Source organism: Felis catus, chromosome B4 (genome assembly GCF_018350175.1).
Source record: "Felis catus isolate Fca126 chromosome B4, F.catus_Fca126_mat1.0, whole genome shotgun sequence".
Lineage (NCBI taxonomy): Eukaryota > Metazoa > Chordata > Mammalia > Carnivora > Felidae > Felis > Felis catus.
In genome coordinates, this window is record NC_058374.1 from 56,087,200 (window position 1) to 56,110,727 (window position 23,528).

At 39.8% G+C, this 23,528-nt stretch overlaps 1 protein-coding gene and 1 long non-coding RNA gene across 24 annotated transcripts in view; one reads left to right on the forward strand and one right to left on the reverse strand.

Moving 5' to 3' along the window:
• C2CD5 (C2 calcium dependent domain containing 5) overlaps positions 1-7,491 on the reverse strand; it is a 101,543-nt gene extending 94,052 nt beyond the window's left edge. For all 23 annotated transcript variants that reach the window (XM_011283842.4, XM_011283841.4, XM_045061541.1 and 20 more), the window contains exons 1-2: positions 7,349-7,491; positions 7,075-7,194 (exon numbers count right to left, since the gene is read on the reverse strand). In XM_011283842.4, coding sequence (XP_011282144.1) covers positions 7,075-7,164 — 90 coding nt within the window. In that variant the 5' untranslated portion in view covers positions 7,165-7,194; positions 7,349-7,491. The remainder of the gene's footprint in view (positions 1-7,074; positions 7,195-7,348) is intronic.
• The window catches only part of LOC102901630, a 43,081-nt gene continuing 26,871 nt past the window's right edge, over positions 7,319-23,528 (forward strand). The window contains exons 1-2 of the long non-coding RNA XR_440729.4: positions 7,319-7,457; positions 22,672-22,769. This is a non-coding gene — a long non-coding RNA (uncharacterized LOC102901630). The remainder of the gene's footprint in view (positions 7,458-22,671; positions 22,770-23,528) is intronic.

Consider the following 23,528-nt stretch of genomic DNA (forward strand, 5'->3'; position numbering starts at 1 on the left):
GCCAAAGAATTGACAGCAATCATCTCTGAAGAGAGGACTGACATGGTAGGAAATACAGTACAGCGTACAGCATAGTAAGTACAAAGGAAGGGGTGTTCAAGTTTTACTTCTGAATTATTTCAATATTTTGTAATGGGAGCTATTCATGTATTACTTCAATAACTTTAAATCACAAACAGTAAAGAATGAAACTTAATGGGGATGGGGAACCCTGAGAAGAACAGAAATTACTGTTCAGTTACAAATTTCATTACATTTTAATATTCAAAATATCAAGGAAATACTTATTGCTTAAATTACCCAGTAACTGCTTAATTTGAAGTAAAATGTGGTTAGGATTATAAAACTATTCAAAACCTTTCAAAAGCCAAATGTACTTAAGGATTTGGATTCAACTGCCAAAACTACCATATCATTCTTTACGTTATGAATTCAGAGCCCCCTTCAGGTTTGTCCCACTATACTGTACTGTTATATTGTGCCTTTCATTGTTTTTTTTTGGTCAACTGCCCATTCTAGATACAGTAAAGATCTGATAGCTCCAAACTGCATTAAACAAACATTTTAGAAAAAGGAAAAGGCTAAAGTGTGTATTTTTGCCAAATTGTGATGATTTCCCTTCTACTAAAGAATCATAGTTCATTTGGTCTTATTTAATTCGAAGGAGATTTTATTACCCAGCAATTAAATGAATGCCTTACAACTTTATTAAAGAACCTCAGGGATTTTAATGAGATTCCCTAGTAAAGTAAAAGCATTCTCTTTCCCCACTCATTAGCTAAATTACCTTGAAAAAGTTATTTAACCTGTTATTTAAGGCTGTTTCCTCTTCTGAAAGGGGGGTTGTTGTAGTACATGAAAAAAATGCATGTAGAGACCTAGCAAAATGTCTGGTATGTCATTGAACATTAATTTCTTTTCCTCTCTCTGTTCACTCACAGGCTCCTGGGTAAACACAAAATGACAATATACCTTGCTGAACAGTTTGTAACATGCACATTAATACCAGCATAAACTTCCATTAATACTTCTTTTATACAGAACTTCTACCTCATGTATCCTGGAAATTCCTGCAAGAATAAACATCTTTAAATACTACTTGGTCTTCACTAGCTTCCTAAATTTCTCACATCATATGTAGTAGAAATTCCCTCAACCAATGCAATCCAGACCTGTATTTTATCAGTTAATCAAATAATACGGTTAAATCAAGGAATCATTAAAAATGATACAAACTGTAAACATTTTAAGATAAAACATACAAATAAATATTCATTCCTCTATCTTTGAATGTAAGGCTGAGGCCTCTTATTTGAGTAAGGGTCCATTGTTAAGAGTTCTGCATCATCTTTTTTGCATAAGCCACACCCATAATGTGCCATCTGTGATTTCCAGTTTAGGTTTTTTTTATGATGGTAGAACTTAAAATTGCTTGTAAAAATATATGAACACAGAATCCTAGATTTTTTACAATCTTTTCTTCATCTAATTCAAGAGTAATGTTTAGTGACTGTATCCATATGTCTTTACATAACATTATCAACTTCATTTTCACACTTATTTCACCAATTTACATACGGTTTAAATACATTACAATAACAAATAGAGTTGGCATAAAACAGGTTTGGGGAAAAAAACAAAACTGCCTTTTGGTAAAGTATTATTAGCCAACTGATGGGAGAAGTACGCACACAGGCACACTGGAGAATAATCTAGCAATGTAGGTATTCAAAAATATGCTTATGGATGGGGCACCTGGGTGGCTCAGTTGGTTAAGCATCTGAATCTTGATTTCAGCCTCAGGTCATAATCCCAGGGTCCTGAGATTGAGCCCCCTCAGGCGGAGCCTGAGCATGGAGCCTGCTTAGGATCTCAGGATTTTCTCCCTCCCTTTCTCTCTCCCTCCCTCTGTGCCTTTCTCCTGCTCATGCTCTGTCCCTAAAATAAAAAAAGAAAAAAGAATAGGCTTATGGAAGGAATACAGAACACTGGGGACTGTGATGAGTGAATTAATGCAAATTTGTTAACAGAGCTTCTACTGTACAAACTTCCACCCCGTAGTTTTCAGACCATTCAATAATCTGCATCTCCCTACCTAGCAAATTTTATTCCCCACAAGAATCCTCCCTTCAATTACATATGCTCTATCTCTCTCCTTTTGCTTTTACCAAGTTTATCCTATTCATCTGAAAAATGTCCTTTTTTCCTCTCTGCCTATAGAAATTTGACCATCCTTCAAGTCCAGCACAAACACTTCTCATGACCAGCTCAGGCACCATTATCTCCCTCTCTTATGAGCTTATACAGCACTTACAGTCTACATCACACAATTTATCCCTTTATTATACAGTAATCCTTCATTATACAGTAATCCTTCATTATCCCCTTTTTCCTTCATTAATCTTTCCCTTTCTGCTGGATTTTTCCTGTTACCACACAAATATGTTCTAATATCTTCTAACTTAAGTACTGAAAGCCACATACTCCCCAAATAACACACCATTTCTCCTCTCTTCACAGCTGCGTATTTCTTTAAATAATTGTCCATTCTTGCCACACCTCTTCCTCACCTCCCTTGTACCCCTTGTTAGCCCTCTTTAACTCATTACAATATGGGCTTCCTTCACATTCCTCTTGTTGGCATCAGTAACAACCTCCATATTGTCCAATACAGTGATTTCTCTGTCCTCTTTACTTGACCCCCTCAGTGCCATTTAAATGGTTGAGGGCATCCTCTTTCCAGAAACTTCCCCTCTTGCATTTTCAGACATTACTTTCCTGATTTTTCTCTCCCCCAACTGGCTGATAATTTCCGTTTTCTTCCCCTGGTCCCCCTCCTCTAATAGACATTTAATATCAAGTTTTTTCAAGGATCCATTCTTCTCTCTCCCCTCATTCAGAGGTTTAAAAAAAGGGACAGAACCAACTCCTAAGGGAATTTTAGAAATTTCTATGGGTGTTTTTGTGGGGAACAATAGTAATATTTAGGAGGAAGGACCAGAGAAGGTAGGTGTCCTGCAATGTAAGAAATAGTCCCCTACAATGAAGACTTGCCTCATGATTTTCAAATGTCCTACCAGACAGTCACAAAGGATTAAAAACCCATCTCATTCTACAGATAAAAGTACTGTCATGGAGTTTTCATATACATAATTGTCAAGAAATAGAACCAACGTGTAAATTAAGAGAAAATTCTGCCTTTTCCCATGAGTTGACTACTTTGAAAAATCAGATAGCAATGAAGGCCATCTGAGATGTCAAAACTGCACAACTGTCTCACTCTCTACGGAGTCAGATTCATATGATTTTTATACAAAGTGAGGCACTCCCTCTCTTGTATCCTTGCTTTATTTTCTCCATATTCTCTCTATTTAACAGAGTTTATCTTTTCTTTAATGATCTTCTTTATGAATTCCCTCCTCTCACTAAAATATGAGTTCCATGATTAAAGAAATTTTTGTCTAATCCACTGCTATATCCCCAGCACACTGTATTATACTCAGTACAGTGATGGGTATATACAAAGGCTTAATAAACATTCATGTTCTCAATCTGATTACTTTGCATCTTCTACTATGTTCATGAACAAAGTACTTCCATATTGAAATACAAATTTTAAAAAGTCTCTTATCATACTATACTTAGAGCAATATATTGATTTTTAATTGTAAGGATTGTTTACATCAGCTATAAATATCATGCCAGCGTAGTAAAGAGTGGATTTCAAAACACCTGCTATATAAAGTGGGTACTGGGTCTCACGGAATTGAAAAGCACTGGCCTGTATGAGTTCATTTCTAACTCACACCTCTCTTCTAAACACCACACTCACAAATCTAACTTCCTCACTGACAACTCCAATTAAAGTTCTTAAAGACATCTCAAACTTAACACACCTCGACGGAAACTGACTCTTCACCTACTCAATCAATCTCTATCAATCCCATGGAGTCTCAGAAAATTACCCCCAAAATTCCAGAAAACTAAGAGTCATCTTTTAGTTTCCCTTTCCCTGGTCCCCTACTCCAGTCGACCAATAAATCCTGTAGAATCCCTCTTCACGGTGTATCTGGAATCCATCCACTTCTATTACCAAACCAACATTTTGGCCCCCATCTTGTCTTTTTTGAACTATTATAGAATCTCGTAATTAGCTATTTGCTTCCGAATAGCTTTCTCTTTTCAGTTCTTTCTCTTTTCAGTTCATACTCCAGGTAGCAAAAAAGAGTACTCATCTCAACAACCGCTTACTACAGAATTTGGAATAAAATCCATACTCCCAATCACGGCCTCTAAGATCCTGAACGATTGGCTCCTTGACTAACTCTACAACTTTATCTTACACCATTTTCTCCTTTACTCACTATATGCCAGTCATACACATCTCCCTTCACTTCCTAATACACTCCCTAAGCAGCTGGCTCCTTCTCATCCAGCAGGTCTTCTGATGGACACTTCCTCAGAGGTCTCCCCCAATTACCCAATCTAAAACAGATGTTCCCTGTTACTCTCTATTGCTTTCATATCACTCATCACAGTTACATATTTAATCATTTCTTTGCTTTTTAATGTCTGTCTCTTCCACCAAAATATAAACTCCATAAAAGCAGGAATGAAGTCTATTTTGTTCACTATTACGTACGCATCAGCTACACCAGTGACTAGCACTGGACCTGGCAAATAGCACTTAATAAGTATTTGCTGGAAGAAGGAATTAATAAGTCACCCTTAAATCCAAACCCTCCCTTACCAGCAAAACCATTGATTCCCAAGGCATTATTTTACCTAGGAAATGTCCCTTAAGTCTTTCTCCTCTAGTTGGTTCCCATAGCCATTCTCAACATGCATGTACTGCCTGGATAATTTTACCACCTTCTTAACTGATCTCCCTGCCTCAACTCTCACCTGTCTAGTTCATCAATAACATTATCATACAAGTCATCCTATAAACAACCTAATACAAACATCACCTTATTTCATTTCTGCTTAAAAAGTTCTCTTTGCGGGGTGCCTGGTGGCTCAGTCAGTTAAGCCACCAACTTCAGCTCAGGTCACGATCTCACAGTTCATGAGTTCGAGCCCCACATCGGGCTCTGTGCCGACAGCTCAGAGCCTGGAGCCTGCTTCGGATTCTGTGTCTCCCTCTCTCTCCGCCTCTCCCCTACTCACACTCTGTCTCTCTCTCTCTCTCTCTCTCTCTCTCAAAAATAAATAAACATTTAAAAAAAAGTTCTCTTTGCTTACCCCTGCTTATAAAGGAAAATTATTCAGTACAGAAAACAAGATTTGGCACCAACCTACCTTTCCAGGGTCATCCCCCACAACCTCCACTACTCACATATTCCCTTTTACTCCCAGACACATCCTAAACTAAGATAGTTCCCTGAACATACCATGTATCCCATCCTGTGCCTTTGACGTTCCTTCTGTCTGGTAACATCCTGAGTATCCTTCAAGGTTCAGCTCAAATGTCATTTTCTTAGTAAGACTTCCTAAACCTTCAGAGACAGAATGAAGTTTCCATATTCGACAACACTCATCACCTTGTCCAGAGAGGCAATGTTAGCACAGTGGTTAAGAGAACAGACCACAAGGCTATTTACATGGTTAAGAAATCTTAGGCAAATTATTTACTGTTCCTAGGCGTTACCTTAACTGTAATATGGGATAATAATATAATAGCAGGACTGTTGTAAAAGGAATTAAAAAGTGCTTAACAAAAACCTGGCAATAATGAGACAACAAATGTTAGCTATTAGTTATTAACCTCAACTATATGGGTCAGTCTCTGAGCTACCTAAAAGCAAAGACTATGCTTTGGTTATCTGTGAATCTCCATTACCTAACAGCTGACCCAAGAACACACACAACATGTTTTCTCAAATGAAAATGAAGTTGGGATTAAGAATAACTATAGCAATGTTTGGGAGGAAAAACTGCAATTATTAAGTCAGAAAACCTTTAGGGAACATCAAGAATATTTTATACTGAGGGGTGCCTGGGTGGCTCTCAGTCGGGTTAAGCATCGACTTTGGCTTAGGTCATGATCCCACGCTGGTTGGTATGAGCCTTGGGTGGGGCTGTGTGCTGACAGTTTGGAGCCTGGAGCCTGCTTCAGATTGTGTCTCCCTCTCCCTCTGCCCCTCCCCCATTCACGCTCGCGCGCGCGCGCGCGCGCGCGCGCGCTCTCTCTCTCTCAAAAATAAAAAAGTAAACATTAAAAAAAAATGTTTTTAAAGAAGAGAATATTTTATATTGATATGAAATCAGGTTGTATATTATCCTGTAGCTATCAACTCTAAGCATTAATAGCCCAAATAATTATTATTCTAATGCTCTGGCTCATCATGTCAACTTTCACTACAATTTTTACTTGGCTTCTTTCAGACTTTGGGTTATTACCTTCCGGGCCCTAGGCCTGTGCTAATTTGCATGAGCTTTAAACTAATCATCTGACTTAAAAAGCAATTTTGCAATTTAAATCCATGGCACTTAATTGGCTTCCTACCTCAAGGCACTAAATTACCCTAAAACAGCTCATCAGACCTACCAGTCTATACAAGAGCAGAAAGCTTTCCAGCTGTGTTTTAACTTAACACTGATGATTCAGAGAATGTTATGCTAAGGGGTGGATCGCCACGCCTTGTAGGTCTCCAAGTGCCCATAACGGACTGTATCTACATTCTTAACGTGATCTCCATCACTTCGGCGTCAGAAGCCACCCTCCTAAACAGAAGAATGTACGTGTGTGTGTTTTCGGTGGCTGAGCGGCCACGCCTCGGGATCGCTTCCTGACTGGCAGGTGGCCTGTTATGAGTCCTGACATCAGGGTCACCCCAGCATGCAGAGCAGTAACTGCCTCCCCGCGCGGCGCGCCACAGACGCCTGTGAGCGCTGCACCCATCACATGGGCTGCAATCTCGTCAGTCAGCCCTCAAGGGACGGCTGGACAAGCACCGCACAAAGGACGACAGTCGAAATGAGAATGGGCTGAAGAGCTGGGGGTGAGGTGGGTAGGATCCTTCACAGGGCTTGGCACTCCCTGTGCTTTGAGGGGCAGGACCTTGCACCAACCTCCACGAAGGCATCAGTCAGGTCACTAGCTCGGTCCATCACTGGCAAATGGCGCCCGGCCACGATTTTCACCTTCAGCTTCCCAGGCATCTTTCTCGGCTTCGGCCTCTCCTTGGGCTCCTGCAGAAACAAACAAGCGAGTCTGCGCCGAGCTCCAAGCCCGGCGGGGGAGGGGCGGGAGCGCGCGGGGAGCGGCGCGCGCTGCCGGGAGCGCGCGGGCTAACTGACAGTGGAGGGCGCGCTATGGCGCGCCGCGCCGATGGTTGCCACTCACTCTCGGATGAGTAAGGGGGCTGTCCCGCGCGGGCGCTGAAGCCTCATTCCGGAGAGGCAGCCGGAGGAGTGGTCCCGGTGGATTCTTCTACCCCAGTCCCACAGTGCTGGTAAGAGAAGCAAAAGCCAGTCAGCATCCCGTGGAGCCTCTGCCACCCCTACTTGTATTTTCCTCCCCCCAAAATGGCGGCTTTCGGGGCGTGGAGGAAACATCGATCATTCGGCGCTCGGCGCACTTTGTAGGGGAGAATTTAAATTCACGGAGAGCAGATGGAGGGGGCGGGGCGGACTTCGAGGAAGCCAGAGGGCAGGGAAATAGGTCGAGCCCTGCATCATCCACCGAGCCGAGGCTGCTTCCCTGAAGGCGACCTGACTGCGTCCTTCAGGGACGAAGCACTGGTTCGGCTCCGTGACTTTACTGGTCGCCGCCTTCCCAGCTGCAACGACTTATTCTCGAAGGGTATAACGGAAGGGGTAGCGGCGGAGAGTGCTAGAGGAGCGATTGCCATCGGCCTTTACCCGTTAGTGGTTCATAAAGTCTGGTTAGCTGGTTTCTACCTGGACGGCGTGTAGTTTTTGTTTTTATACGAAGGAGAGTAAGAAATTTCAGGGATATCTCGGGTAGTCAAATAAGTCTTCTTTAGCAACATTTTGTTATTCAGTCATATACACGTGTACTGGGTTGTAGATGTTACTGGTTAGGTCTTGGGGGAAAAAAACAAAACTTTGAAATCCAAAGCCACTGCTTGAAGAAGTCTGCCCTGCATTCTTAGATCAGGCCAGTGTGCTTAATAAGCGCAGACAAGCCCAAAGATAAGACCTACTTTACTGGCAGGAGTTCAGGACCTCCTACCCTGTGAAATTTCTAGTCAACTGCGAGAAACCAACTAGATGAGATTAATTAAACATCTTGAACAATCAACCCAATTATATATATATATATATATATATATATATATATACATAAACATGCAAAAAAGAGGCATAATCTATAGGCCCAGACCATCAGAAAAAAATTAGGGAAATTAAGGCACACTGCACAGGATGTAACCCAAATCACTCCATACCAAATATCAAAAACAGCATTAACGGTACATGCCATATCAAATACCAAAATCACCATTAACAATTCCAGTAGAAAGATTTTACCCCTGGATTCATCAGGAATGGAAAATTCCCAAAGGAAGATTTTTTTGTTTTGTTTTGTTTGTTTTTTTGTTTGTTTTTTTTTTGTTTGTTTGTTTGTTTAAGCCAATATAACTTTAGCTTTGAAAACACTGAACAGGTCCGGGTGCCAGGCTGGCCCTGAGGGTGCAGCGTGTGACTATTGATCTCCAGTTGTGAGTTGGAGCCCCACATTGAATGTGGAGATTTCTTAAAAATAAAATCTTAAAGGGGCGCCTGGGTGGCTCAGTAGGTTAACAGACTTCAGGTCACGATCTCGCGGTTTGGGAGTTCAAGCCCCTTGTAGGACTATGTGCTGACAGCTCAAAGCCTGGAGCCTGCTTTGGATTCTGTTTCCCTCTCTCTTTCTGCCCCTTCCCCTCTCATGCTTTGTCTCTCTCTCTCTGTCAAAAATAAACATTAAAAAAATTTTCTAAGGCAGCAAATCCTTCTATAGAGGGAATGTTGTTCACATTAAGTGAGAAGTTGAACTTCCAAAGGGAAAAGAAAAAGGCTTCCTCAGAATAAAAATTTTAAATATTAATCACTGACTTTTTGGAGTACAGAAAACTATCCATTCAAACTATGACTAAAGGCTAGAAAGCCACAGCTCCCAGGTAGATTTCCTTAGATCCTACTGCAGCTTTCTGTGCAATCTACTCTTAAAATGCCCTTACCAAACTCATGGTGAGCGACAGACACTGTGTGACCAGTTCATTTCGGTATGTTTTGTTTTGGTGGTAGATTTGAAATAGATTTTTTACTGAAATCAAAGTATTACCACGCTACCAATTCATTAAAAAAAAAAAACTAAAACCTAAAAAGAAAAAAATTAGAAAACTGAAGTTTTGCAACAATCTTAATGGAAAATAATGTTTTGTATTACAAGATGTTGTAATGTAAAAATATATTTGCAAATTACACAATTAGAGGTTAACAATCTCAGCCTCCTAATTAGTATCCTGTAAGGTACTTGTTCATACCTGTTGCCTCAGGCTTCATTAACAGGAGATTATAATTAAGCTGCTTCCTGAAGACTTTTTTTTAGTAGAATTAAGCCTGACTTCAGTTTGTTTTCTAATAATTGTACTGGTTTGTTTTAATTCATGCTGGGCACAGTGTGGACTTTTCCTGACAAATCTATCATGATCTGGTTCCTGATTAACTTTTGTAGCTTCATACTTTACCGCTCTTTTTGCATCTCAGATCCTACAATAAATAAAGTTAATATGTATGGAGTATTTGCTATGTACCTGCTACTGAATTCAGTGCTAGGGAGCTTTTAAAGCGCCCTAAAATCCTATGCAATAGGAATTATCAGCCTTCATTTTATAGGTAATGAATTTGAAGCTTTGCAATGCTTACTTGGTGACCCAAAGTCATAGAGCTGGTAATGTTGGAGGCAGGATTTATATCCAGGCAGTTTGATTCCAAGAACCCCTCTTTAAAGGCTGTGTGTAATTTCGGGGGCACCTGGGTGGCTCAATTGGTTAAGCAACTGACCCTTGATTTCGGCTCAGATCATGATCTCAAGGTTCATGAAACTGAGCCCCAAGTCTGGCTCTGCTCAGGCAAGATAAAAATTGCTTGGGATTCTCTTATCTCCCTCTCTCTGCCCCTCCCACACTCGTGCTCTCTCTCAAAGAAACACTTAATAAAATTTTAAAAAATAGAGGCTTATGTAGTTTCCTATAAACTATGCATTTCTCTCTGTCTAGAATGTCTTGCTCATAGTCATCCTTGCAAACACTTAAGAACTCGTAACTCAATTTAAGTATTACTTCTTTTTTTTAATTTATTTATTTTGAGAAAGAGAGGTGGTGAAACCAGGGTAGGGACAGAGAGAGAGGGAGAGAGAGAATCCCAAGCAGGCTTCATGCCATCAGTGCAGAGCCAAACTGAGGGGCTCCATCTCAGGAACCACGAGATCATGACCTGAGCCAAAATCAAGACAGAGATGCTTAACTGACTGAGCCACCCAGGCACCCCTAAGTGTTACTTCTAACGTCTTCCCTTATCTCCTTCTTGATAAACCTACACTCCCACTTCCACTGCTATGCTGCTACTAAATCCAATATATCTATTATTACACTGTCTATATGCATAATTGTTTTTCTGTGTCTCTCCCCTATTAAACTTTTGAGTACCTAGAGGAGAAGGACTGTTTCCTGTACATCTCTCAATTCTCAGTTCCCTCCCTGTGCCTTTCATGTGATCCATAAATGCTTACAGAAGTAAATACTTGTGGAATTAAATGTTCATAACGTATACATTTATTGCTTTGCTCTCTTTTCTGGCTTCCTAAAATGTTCCTTTTAATCCTTCTCCATCCTCTCAAGGTTAAATTTCTCAAGGGTTATCTATATTTGGTGCCTTCTCCTCACTTCACAGACACTCTTAAAACAATTTCTGACTTTAGCTACCACCACTCTACCAAAACAACTTTCACCAAGGCCATCAATAACTTTTGGCTGTAAAATCCAGTGGACAGTTTTCATTTTACAGGACTCAGTAGCATTTGACACTGTTAATCATGTTCTCCTTGAAATGGTCTTCCTCTTCATATTCAGACACCATGCTTCTCTTATCTGTTCTGCCATATATATATTTATGAACGTATATTTCTGCCTTCTCAGCTTCCTCGCTGTCCTTAACAAATACGAGTTCTCTTTAGGGTTTCAGTTCTTGTCCCTCTTCTAACTATAGTCTCTCCCTAGGTGGTCTCATTCATGCCCATAATTTTGATTTCTTTCTATTGAGCTGAGGATTCTAACACTTTTATCTTTAGCTCACAACTTTCTTCGAGTATCTGGACCCATATATTCAATTGCCTAGTTCCTGTTTCCATGTGGAGTATCCAAGTGACCTTAAAATCCATATCCAAAACCAAACTTATTTTCTTTACCTCTCCTACAACTGTAACAACAGCAATTACAATAACAACAACAAAACAAAAAGCCTGGTCCTCCTCTACTGTGTTACCCATCTCAGATTGCAAAACACCAGCTACCCAGTCAAGTGCTCAAGCTGAAAGTTTGAGGGTGGGTACAGATGACAACTTGAACTCTCAGGTACTTTTACTTCTCAAGCAGCAAATCAGCTGAGTAAAGGGTAAAATTGAGTTAAATTGTTAGGTAGACTCATCTTCCCATTGGTTCCCTTGTAGCTCATAAAGGAGTGTTTCATGTATGGTGGGCACAGTGGCCACAATAAGTTAAAGTTTCTCTAGATTGGAAGATTACTGAAGTGGGAACACGTTGCTTTGTATCAGTATCGGTGCATTTGGTGGGCCATGTCAACCTGGTGCAATGAAAAGGTTATAGGCCTTGACTTTCTTGTTGTGCCAGCATCAGGACAAGCCCTCCTACTTGTGCCTGTACTGCAAAGCCTAAAGTTTTCCGCTTACGTCTACTTAAGGCCCTTGTGGAAAACTCTAGCCACAATTGATAATAATCTTTGACTCTTCCTCTTCTTTACCCTTGATACCCAATTAATTTCTCAAATCCATCTACTTTCCACCATTATTTCTCACCTGGAAGACTGGAATCCCCACTTCTACTCTTGCTTTCATCTAATGCATTCACCATAAAGTAGCCCAAGTGATCTTTTAAAATCGTAATCTTTGCATTACTCTGTTTTAGAGGAATTTCTTGCCAAAGATCAGGGGATACTCCCTTATTCTTGTCAGACCCTTTTCTTTATAAGAAAGTAAAAATGTTCAGGGGTGCCTGGGTTGCTCAGTTGGTTAAGCATCAGACTCTTGATTTTGGCTCAGGTCATGATCTCACGGTTCATGGAATCGAGCCCCACATCAGGCTGTGGATTGACAGTGCCAGAGCCTGCTTGGGATTTGGTCTCTTCCTCTCTCTCTGCCCCTCCCGCATGTGTGCTGTCTTTCTCTCTCTCTCAAAATAAATAAATACTTAAAAGATAAAAGATTTAAAAAAAATTAAAATGTTCAGGGGCACCTGCATGGCTCAGTCGGTTGAGCGTCCATTTCTTGATCTCGGCTCGGGTCACGATCTCATGATTCATGAGATTGTGAGCATCGGGCTCTGTGCTGACAGCGCAGAGCCTACTTGGTATTCTCGTTCCCTCTCCTTTCTCTGTCCCTCCCTCATTCACTTGCTCTAGGCCACTCCCAAAATAAATAAATAAACATTTTAAAAAATAAATAAAATGTAAAAAGTAAAAATGTTCTGAAATTCAAGAGAGAGACATCGAAGTGGGTTTTTATTTTTGTCTTGTTGGGTTTTTTAAAGTCAGATTATACCTTCTTCCCCTGGTGTTAATCTATCACCTAACACCGAATTATTCCATTTCAAATGAATTGTTCAAATAAATTGTTTCATTTCAGTATCTACAAACTGAAGTAGGTCCCAATTCACCTCACTTCCCAGGACCCAAGTTATATGTCTGACCCTTAAAAGTTAACGCTATACTTCCTCCTATACATACCATTTTTCCTTTCCCAATTAGATGGCACTAACAGAGTTTTTATGATCCTATAAGCCATTATCTTCACAGAGACACTAACACTTACATTAATTAAATTAATTACATTGATATATAATTCCCTAACCCCTTGAGGTTAACTTCAAATCTTTTCCTATTCTTAGGGGAAGAGCCCAGTAATCTATACAATGTACACTGGAAAGCAAAGCTAGAGATACATATTTACTGAATTTGTCACTCAGCAAGATTCAGCTCCCAGTGTGGAGAAGCATTATTTGGTAGAAGAGTGCTGACAAGTGGAATGGTTGCTAATTACTGCAATTGATGGAAAGAACAAAAGTAAGCTGAGTTTATGGCTTGTGCCCTGCACAGCCTACTGTGATATGATACCTACTTGGTCTGTTCCAGATAGCTACATAAGAAATGTTTAAACCTGCTATAGGTTGTGTTGCTTCCCACAGGAGGGAGTAGTTTTACATGTTACAGGTGCTATACATGCAGACAGCAACTGCAGTTCAGATGAAGTTGAAATTTTAATAATACTTGGCAGAAACCCTATTGGAACAAGATAAGTTATATATCTTTTAATACTAAAGATGTCAAAACTTAAAAAAAGAAATCAATAAAGATGTTGGGACTTGAATAATATTCCAAGTTTAAATTCAGCTACATACCCTGGGACCTTACCCACTGTTACTCCCCTTGTGTCTTGGCCACCAAGTAGATAATCTCTATAGTGCCTCCCATTTGGATAAAGAAACTGAACCATCACTTCCCCCAGCTGAGGGAGGTTTGTTTAAACATCCCCTGGTTCCTATTACTCTTCATGCCTATTTACTGCTATTCAGATAAAAACCAAAATTTAAAATCTAGACTGTAAGAGTCTGTAAGATCATGTAATCCTACATGACTTTATTTTTCATGACTCTTCCACTGACCTATGCTGTCTGCATTGATCTCTTTTCAACTGCAAAAAAACCCACCATGTTCCAATTCTTAATTATTGATGCTGTGTGGAAAAAAGAAAAATTGAATGTATTCCTCACATCATAATGGTTGGAACTTCTATCAAAGAATGAATATCCCTGATACATAAAGAGCTTCTAAAAAAGCTAAAATCCTGGGGCGCCTGGGTGGCACAGTCGGTTAAGCGTCCGACTTCAGCCAGGTCACGATCTCGCGGTCCGTGAGTTCGAGCCCCGCGTCGGGCTCTGGGCTGATGGCTCAGAGCCTGGAGCCTGTTTCCGATTCTGTGTCTCCCTCTCTCTGCCCCTCCCCCGTTCATGCTCTGTCTCTCTCTGTCCCAAAAATAAATAAACGTTGAAAAAAAAATTAAAAAAAAAAAAGCTAAAATCCTTTTGGAAAATGGAGGAGAAATATAAACAGATGGTTTATAGATAGTTAAAGGGCCCTACAACATATTAAAGAATTCTCATAATAAGGATGCAAATTTATAACATAAGGAGTTGTTATTTCTTGCATACCAGAAAGGGCATAATCCAAAAGTTTGACAATATACTTTGTTAGAAAGGCTGTGGGGAAATAGATTCTATCATATACTGCTAGTGGGTATGCAAAATTACATAACCTATATGGAAGAGAATTTGGCAAAATTCAGCACAGTTATGTATGGATTTGTGTTTAACCCAATAATGCTACTTTTAGGAATCTACTCCAGGGGCACCTGGGTAACTCAGTTGGTTAAGCATCCAACTCTTGATTTTGGCCCAGGTCCTGATCTGGCAGTACATGAGACTGAGCCTCGTGTCAGGCTCTGGGCTAACGGGGCAGAGCCTGCTTGGGATTTTCTCTCTCCCTCTGTCTTTGTCCCTCCCTCCCCCACTTACTTTCACTCTCTCTCTCAAAATAAATAAATAAACTTAAAAAAAAGGGGGGGGGGGACTCTATCCCAGAGAAACACTAACAAAGCTCAAAAAGTTGAGTGTACAGGCTATTAATGGCAGCATTCTTTGAAATGGCAAAAGACAAAGAACAACACATATGCCCATCATAAAAAGACTGGTTGAATAAACTATGTTATTTTGCATACTTAAATAATATACAACTGTAAAATAAAAATAATATCTATATACTATTATAGAGTAATCATCAGAATATACCAGCTAAGCTTTACAAAGAAGAGGGGAGGGGCGCCTGGGTGGCTCAGTCGGTTAAGCGGCCGACTTCGGCTCAGGTCATGATCTCGCGGTCCGTGAGTTCGAGCCCCACATCGGGCTCTGTGCTGCCAGCTCAGAGCCTGGAGCCTGTTTCAGATTCTGTGTCTCCCTCTCTCTCTGCCCCTCCCCTGTTCATGCTCTCTCTCTCTCTGTATCAAAAATAAATAAACGTTAAACAAATGTTAAAAAGAAGAGGGGAAAAAAACAAGTGTCTTTTATCTAAGAAAAGGGAGGAATAATAATACAAAGAAATTGTACTTACGTATATTATTTTTATTTCTATTTATTTTTTTAAATGTTTATTTCTTTTTGAGAGAGAGCATGAGTAGGGAAGGGGCAGAGAGAAAGGGACAGAGGCTCTGAAGCCACCTCCATGGTCACATCAGAGAGTCTGATGTGGGCTCGAAGCCACAAACCATGAGATCATGACCTGAGCCTAAGTCAGACGCTTAACCAACTGAGTCACCCACGTACATCAGGCTTATATGTCTTCTGCTTTGATACAGTAAGACATACCCAGCACCAATGAAGTAGTCCTGCCAAAAAAGAAAGAAAAAAGAAAGAAAGAAAGAAAAAAATTGAGCCTGAATCTGATCAAGTCTCTCATTACCAGTTTTACAGAAAATACAGACAAACATGTTAAACAACACCATGGGGATGCAACCCAGAAAATCCAAAACATGGGCAATTCTATAGAACAAAAGACCAAGTTTCTTATACAAATATATTGCAAGGCAAAAAAAGGTGGTGAAAGTTATATATTTTAAAGAATTTAAGACATAATTCAACCAAGTGTTGTCTATGACTCCTGGGTAGATCCTTATGTAAATAAATCAACTGCAGGAACATTTTGGAAACAATTGGAAACATTTCAATTTTCATTAGATGCTGTAATTTTGACTAAATTTTGACTAAATTTTAAATTTTAGTGCTTTAATTTTTACTAAATTTTAATAAATAAATACTTATTATTTAATAAATATATAAATAAATATTTATAAATATACATTTCTCAGGCATAATAACAGTCTTATAGAAATTTTAACTCTTTATATTTCAGAGATCCATATAATAATAAAAGCTTTATTTTAAAAGTTCTTCTACCATGGGGCATTTTACTCACTTTACTATCTGGAATACTCATGACATTTGGGTTGAAATCTGAAAGATGAGTAGAAACCCAAATATTGCTACCTCATATAAACTTTTCCCGAATCCCCAGACTAGGTCAGCTTCTCCTGTTATGTACCTTAAGTTATCCTTTCTGATACTAAAATAATGGTAACTAGATAATTAATTATGCAAGTAGCTAATGTCTTCTGCCATAATATATAAGCTCCATGAAGTCAGGTACCTTCCATTTCAGCCTCACCATTGCATCTCTGACACATTATGCCCAATAAGCATTTCAGTATATTTTAATTGAAATAACACCATTACATACCCCTGGGGTACCGTGCTGGGTCATTCAACAGAGCCCGCAACTCTCTATCTCAGGATCATGAGTTCAAGCCCCATGTTGGGCATAGAGCCTACTTGAAATATATATGCGTAAGACATGGGATACCTGGATGGCTCAGTTGGTTAAGCAACCAACTCTTGATTTTGGCTCAGGTCATGATCCCATGGTCGTGGGATAGAGCCCTGCATCAGGCAGCTCTGAGTATGGAGCCTGCTTGGGATTCTCTTCTCTCTCTCTGCCTCTCCTAGCTCAAACTCTCCCAGTCTCTCTCAAAATAAATAAGTATACATTGACAAAAAAGAAGGTATTTAAAAAATGTATATGTAGATGCATATATGTATATACAAATGTAAGAAGAGGCTCTGGTGGATTCCCAAGTCCAATGGAATGCCAAGGACTCATGAGGAGATAACATCCCTGATTCAAATCTTCACTCTGTCATTTACTAACTGTGAGATTTACTCACCGTTCCTGTAAAATAAAGGATTCTAGGGAGAACTAAGATAATGCATTCAACATTTCTAGTACACAGAAGTATCCAACAATTGTTAATTATTGTTTAGTTATTCATTTATTCAGCAACATTTTTCTGTGGCAGGAACTGTTCAGGGAACCAGATATCATGATGAATTAGAAAGGTGATATCCCTGCCCTCATAGAACACATTTTAGTAGAGGAAAAACTGATAAACAAGTAAATGAATACTATAACTTTGGGCAAGTACATAGACTGTAAAGGATGATAGAAAAAGATGATAGGGAGACAGTTTTAAATTGAATGACTTGACACTAACTCTCTGGACAATGATGTCCTGAAAATAGGAAGAGAAGAGCAATACCAAGATGTAGGAAGAAAAGGGACAATAAAGAAATTAGCTTCTCCATGATAAACTATTATGTTTATAGACTGATTTATTTTCATTATAGGTTTGCCAGGTTTTTTTTCTTTTTGGTTTATGTAATTGAAGCTGTTGTTCAGAGCACACAAAATAAAATTATATATTTTTTTATATTATAAAAATGGTAAAAATTGTTTTCAACTCTTCTGTATATAATTTTTGTTTATTGTTTGTTATAAAGCATGTATTCCCCCAGAACAATGCCTCTTATAGTGGACATTCAGAGAATATTTGTTGGATAAATGAACTTGTTGAATGAAGAAAGCACTACCTGTCAGTTGTTGGAGAAATTTAAGATCTCAGGTAAATGGTAGTTCCTCAGTGTTTTAGCTGACCAGCTGTGTGGCCCTTTTAAATATATGCAAACAGCACCCCTTTCAAAGAGCTCTTAGGAACTTTTGACTACAGGGCTCTCCCTTCCCCCACCCTGCTAGATGTTTTGAGGCATTTCCTCTCCTGCTAACCACTAGGCAACTGGGAGATGGGGAGGAGAATTTAGGTGTAAAATTGACCCTGGAACTGGCGAATGGTGATAATTTGCCTCTGGTCAGTAAACATTCCCCCTCTTTCCTTCCTGTAACACAGTTTTTTTCTTTTCTTTTCTTTTTCCTGTAACACAGTTTTTGCAAACAACAAAGTATTTTTAAAATTCTATTTCTGTGATCATATTTTCCACAGCAGTGTAAAAGCCCTGAGGCATAAATGAACATCACTGTGCCTTGGAGAAAAGCAAGCGAGATGAAGAATGGATAGCTGAGTGCTGTTGTTGTTGTTGTTGTTGTTGTTGTTGTTGTTGTTGTTAAGTAATTGAATTGACCCTTTATTTGATATTATCTTTCCCATTTCCGGAATAAACCATACATATTCTCATTTGTTACTGCTTTTCCTCTAGAATGCACCTTCTCTCCCTACCTACTCAAATCTCACTGCCTCTTTCAATATCAATATTTACTGTGGGACCCAAGGAATTTAACAAAAATCCCCTAACCCTGGACAAGCAGAGCAAGACTAACTCCATTTTATGCTACATCCACCATCTGATGTATAACCCCCACGTGACCTAAGACACTCCCCCACCCTAGTCAAGCCGCTGAGCACACCCTTACTGGAAACCGGCTCAAATAGGAATGCGGAACCCCTAATCGCCAAAGAATGTAAACCCCACCTTTTGCCCGCCAAACTTGCACGCCAATTCTGACCAGAGTGATAGGCTAGTTCAAACAGTTACTATAGGGTAAATTGTAATTTAGTTGGCCACCTGCGTGTGGACTGACATGACTATGCAACTTTCTGTGTGTGTTACAATCTCATTGGCCACTGGTCCCTATAAAACTGCTACACCTCGGGGCGCCTGGGTGGCGCAGTCGGTTAAGCGTCCGACTTCAGCCAGGTCACGATCTCGCGGTCCGTGAGTTCGAGCCCCGCGTCGGGCTCTGGGCTGATGGCTCAGAGCCTGGAGCCTGTTTCCGATTCTGTGTCTCCCTCTCTCTCTCTGCCCCTCCCCCGTTCATGCTCTGTCTCTCTCTGTCCCAAAAATAAATAAAAAACGTTGAAAAAAAACTGCTACGCCTCTTAACCTAGGGGTCCAAGTCCCTGCTCCGCTGAGTCAGGTATACTTGGGCCCAAGCTCGAGTTTGTAAATAAACCCTCGTGCATTTGCATCGGTATCCGTTCCTTGGTGGTCTCTCAGATTCGAAATTGGGGGCATTACATTGCTAATAACACTTTATATAAGGCATAAAATGTAGACCTTGATCTCCAGAAGGCTGCAATTCAGGTGTGTAGATAAAACATTCATACAAAATAAATGTAACTGTAACAAATGACCATAGTGGGTATTAACTGAATGGTTTGGACAATAAATTATTAAAGGAGTTCGAAAAAATAATTCGGGAATAATTAGAAAAGAAACCTCATATAGAAGGTAAAATTTGAATGGGACATTTCTAGATAAGTGGAAAGTCATTTGAGAAAAAAATCAACAGCAAAAATGTTAAAGAATGCTTATGGCATAGTCTAGAAAGTATGATCAGGCTAGTTTGGCTGGAGTTGGGATTTTTTGGAGAAAGATGATAACTTGGGAGAAAGATAGGATATATCTGGAAATATATGTAGCAATCAGAATTGGGAAGGAGGTGATTCAATAGATAAGGCTGAAGATAAAGAACATTCTTGTGTAGTCAAAAGAAGCCATTTAAGGATTTTTTTCTGGTGGAAAGAAGCCTAATTGGAACAATATTTTGCTACAATAAATTACATGAGGATTCAGGACCTCATAAATTGAACTGCTGAAGACTGAAAGCAAAAAAAAATCCCTGCTGGGAGCACCTGGGTGGCACAGTCAGTTAAGCATCTGATTCAGGTCATGCTCTTGCAGTTTGTGAGTCCAAGCCCCGCATGGCCTCTGCACTGAGGTTGCAGAGCCTGCTTGAGATTCTGTCTTTACTTCTCTCTGACCCTCCCCCACTTGTGTTCTTTCTTTCTCTCTCTCTCTCTCTCAAAATAAACGAACTTAAAAAAAAAAAAATCAGTGCTGTACTTCAGTCATTAAATTGGCATGAGGGACGCCTGGGTGGTTCAGTCAGTTGAGCACCCAACTCTTGGTTTTGGCTCAGGTCATGATCTCATGGTTTGAGAGGTGGAGACCCTGTGTCGGGCTCTGGGCTGACAGTGTGGAGCCTGCTTAGGATTCTTTCTGCCTCTCTCTCTGCCCCTGCCCCACTCACATGCACACACACTCTCTCTCTTTCTCTCAAAATAAATAAATAAACATATTTGGAAATAAACATATTTCCTCTCCAAATCTCCCATATACTTGTCTGCTAAATATAATAGGAAAGAGGTGAGAAGGAAATTCTTAAGGAAGAATTGATGAGAATTAGACACTGTATATCAGGGAAAGAAAGAAATGAAAAAAAAACATACCTCTGTTTCAAAACAGAGTAAAAGAAATGATGGCATAGTGGCATCATTACTAGAAAAAGTGAAGTCTGGAAGTCAAGAAAAATAAGTTTAGTTTTGTCCATGTCGGGTTCTGTGAAGTCTTCCTGAACCATTTTAATCTGCTTTGACTACCCCAAAACTTGGTGATATGACAAGATTCATTATGCTCACAGTTTTGTGAGTTGATTGGATGGTTCTGAGAAGGAAACTAAAATGTCTTCATTTTTATTTATTTTTTCACTTTTTTTTTTTTTTAATGTTAGAGAGAGAGAGAGAGCACGTGAGTGGGGGAAAAGGGTAGAGGGAGAGATCCCTCGACCCCCCTGGCCTTAGCTGAAATCAAGCGTCAGATGCTAGACCCACTAAGCCACCCAAGTGCCCCACAACTTCATGTTTAGAAAGGCTCCATCTTTGCTGGTTTTCTGCTGGGCCTCATTTCTTCATGTTTTATATTTCACCTTGCATCTGAATCAACCAAAGAAGCTATGTTCCCACTCTGAGGGGGAAGCAAGAAAGTTAATGATTCTCCGAATTTCATCTTAGGCCCCCAAACACCTGATAACATCTAAGAAGAACCGGATTCCAAATGTGTTCCAGGACATTAGCTTTGTGGGTTTTTTTTTTAATGTTTATTTATTTTTGAGACAGAGAGAGACAGAACATGAACGGGGGAGGGGCAGAGAGAGAGAGAGGGAGACACAGAATTGGAAGCAGGCTCCAGGCTCTGAGCCCTCAGCCCAAAGGCTGACGCGGGGCTCGTACTCACAGACCGCGAGATCGTGACCTGAGCTGAAGTCGGATGCTTAACCGACTGAGCCACCCAGGCACCCCCCAGGATATTAGCTTTGAACAAACATCCACCGATGCTGATATCAATATCCCCTACCTGCAATAATTTATGAAATAACACCGATTGTTCACCTGTCATTTGCTTTGATCAGACCCTCCTGTGAATTCCTGAAGGAACACATAACCTGGACCTCTTTCCGATACAAACCCCTAACATCACACAACGAAGAGACTCACTCTCCCTTCCTTTCCAAATCTCCCATAAACTTGTCTGCCATACTCAAACACTTAAGCTATTCAGTAAACTCTGCTTTCACTTGCTCCTGGCTCAAGTTTGATTTCTATTCTTGGCTGGTCCTGCAGGACCCTCACTGGGTCCTCTGACCCAGGCTGTCTACGTTACTTCTATAGGTTTTGCTGGGCCCACTCATGTGACTGCATATAGGATGGTTACACTGGAATGTGCTCTTATAAATCTGTCAGTTCGGCACTGGCTGTCTGGTCTCAGGCTCTTCTGCATTGCCTGCCTTCCTATGGCAGGATAGATTGACTCTAACATGGTAGACTCAAGAAGCATTCCAATTGGGCAAAAGCTATCTTCTGCTGAAATGTATTGCCTTTATTGTTTCCAAAGTTTGAAGAGTACACCCATGGTCAGGACCCATCGTCATGAACTAGTCACTTCTTTCCATGTAAAGTGACCTTGATGGCTCAAATGACATCAAACTAAAATGTTTTGTTTTTTAGTTTTAGGGCCACGAAAGGTGGGCATCCTTTAACTGATGTGTTGCATAAATACAAATATTCTCGTGACACAGAGTAAGCTACAAAGACAAAAACACCCTTTATACTTTTTTCTGTCAACCTTGTCTTAGTTTTTAAAAGTTGTATATTGAGAATCAAATAATCCTACCTTTGGGGCACCCTGAACTTTTAATGACAATGTATCAAATCCATCTCTTTCCAGATAAAAGATTGTCTAATGTTCCAAGAGCACTTGTTATCCACAACTTTCTCCACTTTTTGGTTTTCTGACTCAGAAATAAAAATAATGGTTTGAGATGTTCCCTGAAGATTAGTAATTTTGTGAAAAACAAGCAGGGATTAGCAGAATGAGGACACCTTAGTCCACTTCCTCAATTATTACAGACTTAGGAGTAGCAAACCATGAAGTTTTAATAACTAAGATGTAAGGAAAAAATAGCTGGTAGACAGCATTGGAAAGTTGCCTGGAAAATTTTTGCTTGGGGTCAAATAGAAAAAATAAATTAGAGAACAAAGTTGATCACAGAATATAGTACTTTTATGTGATGCTTCACTATGTAACAATCTAAAATTTAAGTTTAATAGTTATTTTAAAATACTTTTTGTCATAATTGACAAATCATAATTGACTGAATCAAAGGCTCATTTCAGCTCTCTTCCTACCTTGCCAGGGTACAACCTATCCACACAGAGGAAAATACTGATGGGCCTTCCTTGTCACATGGTGATGGTGACTGGAATCACAGAAATGGTGTCTAGAAGAAAATAGGTAACTCGCTCCTTGAGGCTTCTTTTTTAAATTTCTTCCTCTGTTAAGTGGTCACAACACAGTGTTGTTGCTTAAAATATCTGCTTCTCTGAATAATAGAACAAAAACTTAGCAAAAGCTTTGGATTTCTAATCTTCTAAACAATGCACAAACTCCAAAATACGAATAGCTGATTTACCCACTCGGTAAAATCTAGAAATTGCTACTTCAGCTGGGGAAAAGCCTGTCTGGAGCTTTTTGCTCATCACTCATTGAGCTCTTATCAGATTTCCTCACTTAGGGAATTCCAAACCCAACTTCCTACTTTTCAACCTTCCAGTCCTATCTCTGGTCATACTTTTTTATTCTAGAAAGAGCAAAACCAGATAGTCTGATATGTGGCATCTATAATTTGACACCACACTAAAAACTGGATTGTTTTACTTTGAAGTTTCAGTTTGAGATGAAACTTGTAGATTCACATACAGTTACAAGAAGTAAAAGAAGAGTCTCATGTACCATTTACCTAGTTTCCCCTAATAGTAGCACCCTGTAAAACTCTAGCATAATAACATAACCACCAGCTGATATTGTTAGCTCTCCAAAAGAATGTTAATTTTGTCTTATGGATTAGCTAGCTCATGTGAATTCATTGGCCAGCAGGGTAGCCTGTGCAAGCTAATTGTGTAACCAATTGAAGTTAAGAGTCATGCAGGAAGAATTGGATTAGTTATATTAATCACACTGAATGAAATTAATTATGTAATTGTGAGTTGTTCA